At 36.0% G+C, this 12,504-nt stretch overlaps 1 protein-coding gene across 3 annotated transcripts; it reads left to right on the forward strand.

Annotated features, from left to right (window-relative positions):
• The first annotated feature begins 1,656 nt into the window (after nucleotides 1-1,656).
• Nucleotides 1,657-11,301, forward strand: LOC135612086 (peptidyl-prolyl cis-trans isomerase CYP63-like). 3 transcript variants are annotated; one of them, XM_065107877.1, is made up of 14 exons: nucleotides 1,657-1,710; nucleotides 3,041-3,137; nucleotides 3,256-3,310; nucleotides 5,829-5,917; nucleotides 6,141-6,165; nucleotides 6,255-6,293; nucleotides 6,397-6,514; nucleotides 6,727-6,887; nucleotides 6,970-7,324; nucleotides 7,420-7,556; nucleotides 9,024-9,243; nucleotides 9,357-9,734; nucleotides 9,809-9,889; nucleotides 10,725-11,301. In XM_065107877.1, the coding sequence occupies exons 2-14, from the start codon at nucleotides 3,060-3,062 to the stop codon at nucleotides 11,071-11,073; spliced, it is 2,085 nt and encodes a 694-aa protein (XP_064963949.1). In that variant the 5' UTR covers nucleotides 1,657-1,710; nucleotides 3,041-3,059; the 3' UTR covers nucleotides 11,074-11,301. The 3 variants fall into 3 exon arrangements, with proteins under 3 accessions (XP_064963949.1, XP_064963952.1, XP_064963950.1); XM_065107880.1 differs by having other exon boundaries at nucleotides 9,360-9,734; XM_065107878.1 differs by lacking the exon at nucleotides 1,657-1,710 and having other exon boundaries at nucleotides 1,717-3,137.
• The last annotated feature ends 1,203 nt before the right edge of the window (nucleotides 11,302-12,504 follow it).

The raw sequence follows: 12,504 nt of genomic DNA on the forward strand, positions 1-12,504 counted from the left end.
GAGAATAGAGATAAATATAAAATAATAATTTTTATATTTTTAATATAATCTATATTAAAATATATTCCAAAAATAATATTTTCAAATCACGCTAAATCCAATATCACCTTAGCACAAAATTCTTCATATTAATACAAAGTCAAGCGTGAGAAATACGATGTTCTACTCTATGATGTCATACCAAATATAATGTCAAATTAAGTATCGAACGTAGATTGATCTATTACCAAATACAAAGCTCGTCTAGTGGCAAAAGGACTTCACTAATAACAATGTGTTGATTTTACGAAGTCATTCAGTTCAATTGTTAAATCACTAATAATTTGACTTATCTTAAGTTTGGCTATTACTCAAAAGTTGAAATACATGTCAACTATATGTCAACAATATTTTCTTATATGAGATATTAACTTAAGATATATGTATATAGTTATCCTTTCACTTCATCTGTTCTCAATATATAAATCATGTTTGTAAACTATGAAAAACTATTTATAAACTTCGTTAAGCTCTAAGAGCATGCACTTTTTATTTTTTAGTCAGTCAAATTCATAAACTCTAAATCTTATACATCTTTATTCCTACGAAAATGAATATCTTTTTATTCCTACGATAATAAAAAGAATGTGTGTGTGGATATCATTATCAACATAGACAATAATTCTACGAAGATTAAGTAACTGACAAGTTGATTCTTCAATAAAAATATATAAATTTTAATTTATTTTCTGGGAGTGGAAGCAACGTTCATATTTTTTTATTTTTTTATTTCAAAAATATGCATTTGATATCTATTATTAAAGATGAATATGTAGAATGTCAAAGAAGTTGTTACCCCACTCTCCTCTAGTAAGTCACTCAAACTATATGATGACAATATTAATATAAATCTCATATAGTACTAACAAGTACTTGGTTATTTGAAGTATCTATCTCTTACATATTCAGATATTTTATTTATAATTAAAAAATATCATGATTTATATATTGATTGTCCACTACGTATTGGTCTATACTAAAATGTATCTTATGATAATTTAAATGATTCTCATTAGTTCATCTTCCTGCCTTCATCGATACCGATTGAATATATAATACCAATGATAAAACACTACTAGAATTTTACTTTTAACATAGTTAAGTGGTCACATTTTTTTACCATTGGGAACTACACTAATCTACTATCGGATACTAACTTATGCATCATAGAGATCAGTTCGGAAAAGCTCTCTCGATCTTGATTTTTGTACAGGTAACATCTCGGATGACCCCTTGACGTTTTCACCTCAAAGATACTTCGAACAACCCTACTCACATGGATCCGAACCACATGAATCATATTTTTTTCGTAACAAATATAACATCATTAATTTCTTTAGTTGAATCTCCATGCCAATGATGGACAATTAATTTACTCTAATTATATGAAAAAAAACTAATTTATGTAAATAATTAAAGCAAACAAAACCAATATTATGAGTATAACATTTTTATTTATAGAAAAAAAGCTTATTTAACTACTTTATATGTAATACAGCTTGATACGATGACAGGAAGCCCAGTTGGCCCAATTGGGTAATTAGTTATCGGATTCTACTTTTCGGGTCTCAACGAGACAACCGACCCGTTATCATGCAAAACCCTAAACTACCACCGCTTCTAAGGCGCGTCTCTCAATCGCAAGCCCCAAGAAGAGAAAACCCTCGGCCGGTAAGCCTTCGCCCTCCTTCTCTCTTTGTTCTGAAGCGCGATTAAATCATGTCATTTCGTCTTTTGTTTTATCCATCGAGGTTTAAGATCGAGATGTTGTTGATTGATCTTCTGGAGTTCCTGTCAAAACTTATAATTTTGTCTCTTATCTGATGCAAACTCCCGAGATTTCGTATTTCTTCTGATCCAATACAACTCCTCGGGGTTTGATTCGCGTAAATTCTTGCATCACGAGCGAGAAAGATTTCTTCCTTAGCATGGGTGCATCTCCTGTGATGCATCGATGAAACCAAGAAATTCCAAATTCCAGCATTGTATTTGGAAAGTAGTACTTTTTGATAGTTTCTATTCTTGTTGTGTTAATCGATGCAAATGCGTCGCGACTTCTTGAGGCGTAAGTTACTGCTCTAGACGTGGCTTTTGATGTATAGTTTCCGAAGAATTTTGTCTATCCTATTTTGTGACTATGTACCTATTTTTCTCTGTTTGTGATTCCTTGTGTTTAATTTTCACATATGTACATGTACTTGTTTTTCTTCGAATAAAAAGATCCGACATGTAACCTTGTTGTATTCTTGAATCTTCAAGGTAACTGCTTATATGAAAGCTGTCTTCAGCTTTTAGAAAGCTTATGAACAGGAAATGTCCATTTCAAACTTAGAGAAAAACTTTACTCCCCATCGTGGGTTTAGTTAGCTCTATGTGGTGGGTGCCCTTCACCTTGGTTCTTAATAAGGTTGATTATAATTTTATAGCATATATATTGCATGACTCTTCGAACATGAGCTTCCACTATATCCTGGATGAGTAATGTTTTTCCTTCTGGTGAGAACCAGCAAAAAGGGTAGGAAATAAAATTTACCAAATATTAGTGCAAAAAAGAGAAAAAAATGAAGGAGCGTGGGATAACCTATTTCAACGTAGGTTTAGTTATATTTAGTTCACACCAATTGAAGCTTTCAGAAATTGACTAGAGCCGGAAAATAAATGCAAATATGCCTCGTTACGTATTGTTCTTGGCTAAAACTGAAGTGCTATATTTCATCAAATTTGATCTTTAATGATTTAGATGCTCTGTCATATTCTGTTAGTATATACTTCTACTCTGGTAGACGTTCCCACTGGATTGATTGACTGATTCACTTTTTTATAATTAGAAAAATAGATGTTCCATAATTAGTATCTGTCAAGTGGTCCATGAGCAAAGGTTGCCATTTTGATCCTGTAATTTGAAAATTCATCGAGTAAATTACAGGAATTGAAGACAGTGACAATTCTTTCTTTACTTCAAGTTCGAAAGAAATGTTCTTTTTTTTTTCAATTAATGCAGCATTTTGGACTAAGAGAAGATGGCCATGAAGAAGAATCCCACAGTTTTTTTGGACATTTCAGTGGACAGAAACCCTGCCGAGAGAATGGAGATAGAGGTATTTTACTGAACTAAGTATTACTTCTTCCGGAGAGATACTTGATTTTCAACTTTCCGTCTCTTTACTTTTGACGGTGGCGTTGTGTCTTACTACTTTTTGCCACTTGTGTTGACAGCTTTTTGCTGATGTAGTTCCAAAGACTGCAGAGAATTTTCGAGCACTTTGCACTGGTACATTTCCGATACCATCTACCTCGTCTAGAATAAAAAGACTTAACTATCTTTTTCAACAGATTTTAGTGCATATGTCAATGTATCTGTGATGCATACATATATGCTGATAATGTTTAGTATATGAACAATTTTAAGCATCAAAATGTAATTATCTGTTAGGCTGGTCGATAAATTTAAGTTAATTTCTTCAACTTGTTGCTCTACAAGGCATTGAAGTATCATCCACAGCTCTTAGCTCGTCATTTTTAGGTGGCATTCTTTGACATAAAGCATGTTGGTACCGAAAACAAAAATGGCATAAGTATGGGGAAAATAGGTTTATTCCTGATTATGGTTCCCACTATTAGAAACTTGGAGATGATATTTTGAAAGTTATTATGCTTGACACAAATTCTTAAGGATATGTATGTTTTATATCAAACAGCCGTCTCCATTTGCTTATATACGTTGACAAATCTGGTTCTGGTCAAGGATGGTCCAAACCAACCACATTGAGGTGTGTAAACAATGTCGTACCTGTTGGTCTGATTTGGAATAGTAGCTTGTGTTGTTTCAAAGGAATGCCAAGTTAGAGCTTTTTATGTCTTAGTCAAACACAGTGGTTTAAATAGGCGTTCGGGCGAGGCGAGGCAAGGTCCAAGTGCCTCAAGGGTGGACCATGCGACATGCTTCAGTGAGGCACTGCCTGGGCGCTTGTCTAAACCCAGGTGCCGGGCGCCTTGGGCGAGCACCCAGTTCAAATCAAGCAACCAAACCAGACTTTTAAGTTTGGTTCGGTTCAACAGTGGCTAGTTGGTTCGATCGAACCAACTGGCCACTTTCCTGCCCGCAAAAGCCACCCCCCACACCCTTGCGTGACCGCTAGCCATCAACCCTACCGCAACTTCAGCCTTTGCTGTCGACGTTTTCTGTCGTTGCCTCCGTTGCAGACAGTGGACCGAGGCTTCCTCTATCGTCGATGGGCAGGTCCGATGGCCTAGCCTTTGTCCGCGGCTTCCTTCTGTTGGCGTTGCTTCTGTTTGCAGCTCCTTCCATCGTCGAGGGAGAGGACTGCAGCTTTGTCCACCCCCGACGAACACCTCTGAAGCTTCCTCCGCTCATGATGTCGTTGTCTGCGGCTTTCGCCGCTATTGTTGCTGCCGTTTGTAGTTTTCGTCGTTGTCATTGTTACCACTACTACCGTCGGTAGCCTCTGCTGTTGCCATTGCTGCCGCCGTTACTGTTGTTCGCAGCTTCCTCCTCCACCGTCATTGTCGTCCAAAAGTTCCACTATCAGTGACTTTTTCTTCCCCTCTAACTATTGTTAACATTAGTTTAATGTTTTATTTTTATTTATATAATCATATTTATTAATTATATTTTATATTTTTATATTTTTTATATTTTTATATTTTAGAGCGTCTCGTTTCTCTTGGGCGATCACTTAGCGCCTCGAGCATTTTAGAACCTTGACACCTTTTGACGCTTAGCGCTTTTTAAATCATTGGTCAAACATAGGGTCATTACCAGGGTTTCAAAAACCTATCGGACTGGGACATATAGACCATTTTTTACTAGTCTGACCAAGGATTGGTACGAAATTATATAGGTCAGCATCAGTTAGTATTTAACCTTTCATATTTTTCACATTGATATCGAGCAGTACAAATTGGTATATCATCCAAAAATACAGAGCAGCATACCAATCTAATTGATTTCCAAAGCGGATATCAGACCAAGATTTAAAATCTTGATTTAACATTATCACTATGGCACATTACTGGTGAGAGATGTCTCAGTGAAAATAAAATATTTTCTTTAATCACTTCATCACGTGATTCCAAATGATTATAGTAATTTATTCATTAGTTCTGCTGCTTTAAATATGACCAAGGTTGTTAGCATGTTTGCTCAAGCATCAAGACATGTTCTCTTGTTCGATAACAGAGTAAAGTGCTAAAAAAAGACTGTTGATTTCATCCTTACAGTCCTATATGGAAAGAGTTCTTGTAGTCTTGTTTAGCATCTAGTTGGACCCTTTATATTTCTAGGAAGAGCAGTCAGGTTTAAGTCAGTGAATAGGATTTGGGGTAGGTTTAAGTGTTTATGCTGTCCTCTGCTCATTGTCCAGTAGGCACTAAATGATACAGTATGTAGTGAGATATGCCAAGCTCACAGACTCACAGCATAAATTGTCAATGCATATCTAGTAAAAAGGATGATCATGTGTTGAGAGAGAGACTTTGTTCTGTTGTAATGTTGTATGACATGGATAATATATCACAGTTCTCATGGTATGGTGGTAATTGCATCCATTTGGTACATGTTCTTTCTTACGCGTGATGCATATCATGCACTAGTGTAACTTTGGTCAGTGTACTGATGAGCTTGGCATACAATTAGCTTTCTAAGTTGCAGTTGTTACATGGTCTTATTTTACTGTTAGCATTAGAAATTTGTTTTTTGGCTTCTTTTTGCTCTACTTAAGAGATTCTCTAATCTTGAATAGAAGGCCTAAGATGTGGCTTTTGTCTAGGTGAAAAAGGCATTGGAGATTCTACACAATTGCCACTGCATTACAAGGGATCATTCTTTCATCGCATTGTAAAAGGATTTGTTGCTCAAGTATGTAAATTTACGTCATTCCTTGCCATGCTGACTTGAATTAGACACTTTTCACTTTTGTCCGACAGTGCAGTATACTGCTGAAACTTAGTTGGAATCTTTTTTGGCATTGTGGAAATTATATAGCATTCAACACCACACATATTTCCTTGGAATAACATGTTTGTGTCTTCTGGATTTCACCATCAGTGGAAAATGATGATTATCGAACTTTATGCAACAGGGAGGTGATTTCTCAAGGCGAGATGGTATTGCTTTGTTATATCCAGGCTTCTACTTTCCATGTGACTTCTTGCTATATATACTTTGAAAGCGCAATTATATGTGGTATTTCCAGGCAGTGGTGGTGAGAGCATTTATGGAAGAAAATTTCCAGGTACATGCTGGAAGTAAAAAACTATGTGATTGGTGCCATGCTTTACGATCTTTTTTTTTTCCTTACTACAAGAGATGTTATGATGACAATGAATCTTTTATAGATGAGAATTTTAAGCTGAAGCATGATGGACCTGGCCTTTTGTCCATGGCAAGCTCTGCACCCAACTCAAATGGATCTCAATTTTTCATCACCTTCAAGGCAACACCACAGCTTGATGGGTAACACTTTCCTTTTTCTGCAATTGCTGTCTAGATATGTAAAGGATTCAGTTTTGTTATTTTGTTAGTGTGTTATTTCGTCTTATTAAGCTTATCATCATTAAGGTTACTTACCAATGCAGGTTCATAGTTTTCATTTGGCCATGATATTATTGAAGCTGAAATATAATTTTTAATTTATTTGATGCTGATGCGGTAAATTAAATTTGCAGCAAAAATGTTGTTTTCGGAAAGGTAGTAAGTGGATCTAACCTGCTGAAGAAAATAGAACAGGCAGGTTCTGAGAAAGGGAAACCTCTTTGCCTTGTAAAAGTTGTAGATTGTGGTGAAGCTTCTGATGGTAAGACTCAAGTTGCTCCAGGAAAAGAGAAAGGTAAGAGCTGGAGCATGCAAGATGTTACCAGGAGTATGCATGTTTTGTTTGTTGTTTATCTGATACGTTGTACTTCTTGCAGAGAAAAAACGTAACGAGTCCAGCTTGGATCTTTGTTCCAATGACAGTTCTGGTGGAGAACAGAGGTCAAGTCATAAAAGAACTATTAAAGATAAGAGAAAGAAGAGAAAGAGAAGATATTCATCATCTGATTCTTCTAGTTCTGATGATTCTGATTCGGACTCCTATTCATCTGATAGTGGCTCTAGTTCTTACTCTGATTCATCAGATTCTAGTTCATCCAGCGGTGCTAGATACAAGAGGAGAAAGAGAACATCAAGAAAAAGGAAAAATAGGAATGGAAAAGGCAAGAGAGATCATCATACAGATAAACGACAAAGAAGGCATGACAAAAAATCAACTCGCAAGCCAAAATGGTGTGTTGGTTCATGTCAGATTTAATACTTTTTAAGCAATTTGTTTGCTGTGGACAACATACAATTAATGTGCTTTAAATTGTCCTTGTATATAGGAGCTCAAGTTCTAGTGACTCAGAGAGTGAAACTACCAGCGGTAGTAGTAGCTCTGGCTCTGAAAGAGCTGGCCATCGGGATGATACTCGTAAAGCCAAGCACTCGTTGCAAACCGCTGATACATCACTTGAAGTTGGTAAGTAGTTCTCCTCTGAAATTCCACCTACATATCAAATATTCATTTAATTCTATTTCAAATTTGTTTGCATGGTTGTCAGTCAACAGTCATAGTAGATATATACATATATGAAAGTTCATATGAATTGCAGGATGTCATCCTTTATATTAGTTCATGTCCATTTTTAGCTCCAAAAAAGGTATTGGATCATTTCTTCAGGTTCTTGATTATACTTTCTCTCAATTATTGTGTTTAATAGACAGCTGTGATTCAGTTAGTTTAACTTTCAAAAATATGTTAGTAGTTATTTTTATCTAAGAATTGATCCCAATTGTGATTCGTTTTGCTACTGGTTAATTTTTTGCCAAGTAACAAATTGTTCTACGTCTAGCAGTGTTTTTCACATTCCTTTCAGATGTATTTACAGGAAGCTAGGTTTTCTGCAATTGTAGAAACCTGCAATTAACAAATGCAAGCAGATACAAATGTTGCAAGTAGCAGTTCAAATGGTCATTTGAATGCATACATGTACAATTGATACTTGTAGGTTTAAATGCTTGGATGCTCAAATGATATGATTACTCTTTTATTTATATGTTGAGGTGACCCCTTAGTATCCTGTAATCTATTATTTTTAGTAATAGGTTATACAATTTACTCCTTATATTATTTACTTTTTGTAATATATTTATGATCTTTCATTATGTTATTTATATTTTGTACCTATTGTTCATTCTGATATATTAGTTGTTAATATTTTTTTATATGTTATGTATAATTTATTTTCCTTTGTAAAATTTATATGTTTATATTTTATACAAAATTTATGGAGGGGATGATTGATTTTTATGTTACTTTCTACCCAATCTGCAAGTGGAACATGGAAAGAAAAAGTGATGAACATAGGAAATTTGTTGATAATTATGGTGATATACTTAATTGGTATAAGACAATTTGTTTCTGTGTGTAGTGTACGTATTGTATATTTTTTTGATACAGAGTTCAGGCATATTAGTGAACAAGACTTATCTCTAGAGAACATCTGTTTCTTATATTTTCTCTTTCCAAAATAAACTGTGGTTGAACTGAAGAAATACCAGAGCATGTGCAAAACTGGAAGTGTTCGATTATTAGTTATATACTAATAATATCCTAATCCCTACGTAAGTATATAAAATACTTGGAACTAATTGTGACCCAGGTACTTTCATGTAAACACTTCTGCATTTATGGGAGCAATGACTATTATAGAATATCAATTGGCTGATTAGTTCTGAAATACAAACATTGTAGTTTCTTGATTATTACTACCTTTTGATTGATACGATTTATTACATTTTCTTGATGTCTTTTGTGTTTCACCTGATGAGAACTAAACATATGGTAGTTTCTCTGTTTACTGTTGCCTGATAATTCTTGGCTTATGTTCTGTTCAATATGGTTGGTACTTTTGCTGATAACCTGGTAATGTTGCATCTCCAACAGGAAAGAAACAATCTCTTTCAATAGTCCCAGGAAAAGAATCAGCTGCAGAAAGGACAAAGAAAAGTGAACGGGTAGCTGCTCAGGTTAATGCATCACGTGAATCAGGCCTAGTTTTTCAAGAAACTAGAGATGATCCAGAAGACTCCTATCGTTCTATAGGAAAATTTAACAAAATGGCCAATCAACCTCCCAAGTCAAATGAGAAATCAAGCAGATCCAGGTTCCGTCCCTTTGCTTGTTACTACTTCATGTTTATTTACAGGCTTGCTCTTTTTCTGTCAACATTCTGATGTATATGAGAGATTAAGAATGATTTTGATATTACATGAGCAGCAGCCCGATAATACCGGAGGGAGATCGCATTGGAAGTCCTAGGGTCCATGCAGACAAGGGACCTACATCAAGTCCAAGTGGAGTTCCACATATTGGTGGTGCTAATCAAAGTTCCGTCGGAGGAATCAGTAGAAGCAAAAGCCATTCAGCGAGTCCAACAAGGAGTCCTGGGCGTAAAGCTTCTGAGCCTGCTTTAAAGCAACTGGATGTGTCCAGAAAGCCATCCCCTAGTGGTCCCCCAAAACGCATTAGGAAGGGACGTGGATTCAGTGATAAGTATGCCTATGTACGGAAATACAGGACTCCGTCTCCAGAGCGTTCTCCTGTTCGCTCCTACTATTATAGAGGCAGATATGAACAAGAATGGGGAAGAAATAGGTAACTAGTGATGTAACATAATTGAAGCTTGGATAGATCTTCAGTAAACATTGACTGACTGAAATTCATCTTAGGTACTCAAGACGCACATTCAATTCTGAGCGTTCACCTGCCCGGCGGTATCAAGGCTCTCCAAGAGGCAGTAGCCCACCCAGGTCCTCCCTCATGCCTGTCCTTCTACCTTCTCGTAGTTTTTGCTGTCTTTTAGATATATTTTTTGCTGTCTTTTAGATATCTTTGCTTATATATACAGATTATACTTTGATGTCCAACTAGTGGTGTTTAGAGTTGTTTCTTGACCTCATAGAATCATCAGGGCACCACTAAAAATGTCATAAAACTATTATCACAATTGCTGTAATTATTTTAATGGCCTTTGGACCTGGATACTTTTTCCTTGACCTTATTCACAAAAGAAAACTAGAGAGGATTAATGTCGATTGTTCTAAGTATGAAGTTTTAGCCTAAAAAGTAAAGGCTTTACATGATAATTCAAGTAGATTGAGATGAATTGCCAACCGAGTAGATCAAATTAAATTATCAATTAATTATCCAAGCATGTGTTTTTGGGGAATATATGACACAATGCCATATCTTTCATCAAATGTTACCAAAGAAATGTATTGAAGTTTTTTTAGTTTAACAAATAGTGCATTGAAAGTAATATGGATCAAATGCGTAATTGTAATGTTCCTCTCCTTAAGGTTTCTTAAAAGTGCTGAATGAAGCAATAGCAAGGTTCTGTCTGTCAACAACAGCACAATTTAAAGAGCAAGTTCATGCTTTCTATAGTATAGTATATATATATATATATATTCTAGAACCTGTAATTTAATGTGGAGCAATTTGAAATTTGGTTTTTCATATATCCATTAGTTTGTGTCATGGATACCTTGTTTTACTCCAGTTATGTCTAATTAAAATAGAAGCATGCTAATAATCCTCGGATCTGATTTACATTCAATGTTGTATATCAATCTTTTTTGTTAGATACCGTGGCAGAAGGGACCGAAGCAGGAGCATGTCACGCAGCCCTGTTGGGTATCGCAGCCGTCGTAGGGATCGTACTCAGAGCCCAAGACGAAGCCGTAGTCCATTGGATGACCAGAAGCCTGCGCTAGGCAATAGGATACAATCTCGTCTTGGTCCTCAAGGAGGTGGCTACTGCTCCGTCAGTGGACGGTCAAGGTCAAGATCTCCACATCCATCAGCATTTAAATCTGATGCAGGGCCACAGGACATGGAAGATAAGGGAGGGTCTCAAAGCAGCTCCAGATCTAGCAGCCCTGCGCCAAACAATGGATTGGTGGCATATGGAGATGGGAGTCCTGATAGGTAGCGCCTGCAAACGGCGTTGATGGCTTGGCTTAAAAGTATGTCTCACCTTTGCAGCATACGAGTCTCCTGGTATTTCTCATTACTTTATAATGGTGGTTTGGGGGAACCCATCAAACTCTCCAGAAACCATGTTCTTGCTTAAGGCTCTTCCGTGTTTAAAGTCATCTTGGTGTTGAACGTTAAACGTGAGTTTGAGTTTTATGTTATTGCTCAACGGAATCTTCCGCCACTACCCTCTTCCTTTGGAACTTGTATAGTGAGGTGATAGCTGTGCAAGATGCGAATGCATTAAGCTGAGACAAATCATTTAGATGCTCAGAATTGTAGTATGAGACAGGTGATCCTACTTCACGGGGTGGTGATACGTGAGTTGCCAATGCAGGTTGCCTTGTCAAACATTAGTTGCTCCAATGATAATCCTAAAATAAGAATCGACGTGCTTCATTAACAGCATGATAATCAATAATCAGAGCTATTAGGCTGACATGAACGATTGTAGCAGGAGCAAGGTTTTGTCAAACTTATCAACGAAAGTGTATATAATCGACGATGGGCAAAAAGATAATTTTAATATTTTGGTTATTTTGATTATTTTTTCGATAGTGATGGATAATTGTAACAGGAGTAAGGTTATATATTATCTTATGTAGTTAGATATCTTTAGTATTTCGATCCTCAAATCTAAAAAAATTACATTATAATTCTTATAGTTATGAAAGTGAAATATCTAACTTTATTTATCATAACATTGTCAGTTTTGACGTAGTTGCCAAGCATTGTTGACGCGGATGTAGAGTGGCTCCACCCTCGTATCGTTATTATGGTCGATGCAGATACAGAGTGACGTCGTTTTACATTTGCATCGATGCCGATGCAAATGTAGAGTAATCCTTTCATCGCTCTGCATCTACGTTGATGCAGACGTAGTTACCGAGCGACGTCGATACAAATGTAGAATATCGACATTTGCATTATCCTCATCCACAACAACCACCTGCGAACTTCAACGACGCCATCGTTTGTCACTACCGAAAGCATAACTGAAATGTTAAAATTCCCTTTTTGTTTGCTAATCGTTTTTGCGCTTATGTCGATACGCCGACGAACGTTAGAATAAATGAAGTGAAATGTTTCACTTTTATAACTATAGACATTTAAATATAACTTTTATAACTATAAATATTTAAATATAAATCTTTTAAATCTACGAACTGAAACACTAAAGAGACGTAACTACAATGAATAATCTATAATTAACCCAAACAAGTGCAACATGACCAATCTACTATGTTTTCTAGAGAGCATCCTTTTAATAATTAAATTAGTTTTCAGAATTAGATGAGAATCATTTTATGAAACATTTCGATGGTGAAGGCAGAGTGGAATCCCAACTTAGTTTATATATCCGATGTGAGAATGATGTTTCTGTACG

Source organism: Musa acuminata, chromosome BXJ2-5 (assembly GCF_036884655.1).
Source record: "Musa acuminata AAA Group cultivar baxijiao chromosome BXJ2-5, Cavendish_Baxijiao_AAA, whole genome shotgun sequence".
NCBI classification, from domain to species: Eukaryota; Viridiplantae; Streptophyta; class Magnoliopsida; order Zingiberales; family Musaceae; genus Musa; species Musa acuminata.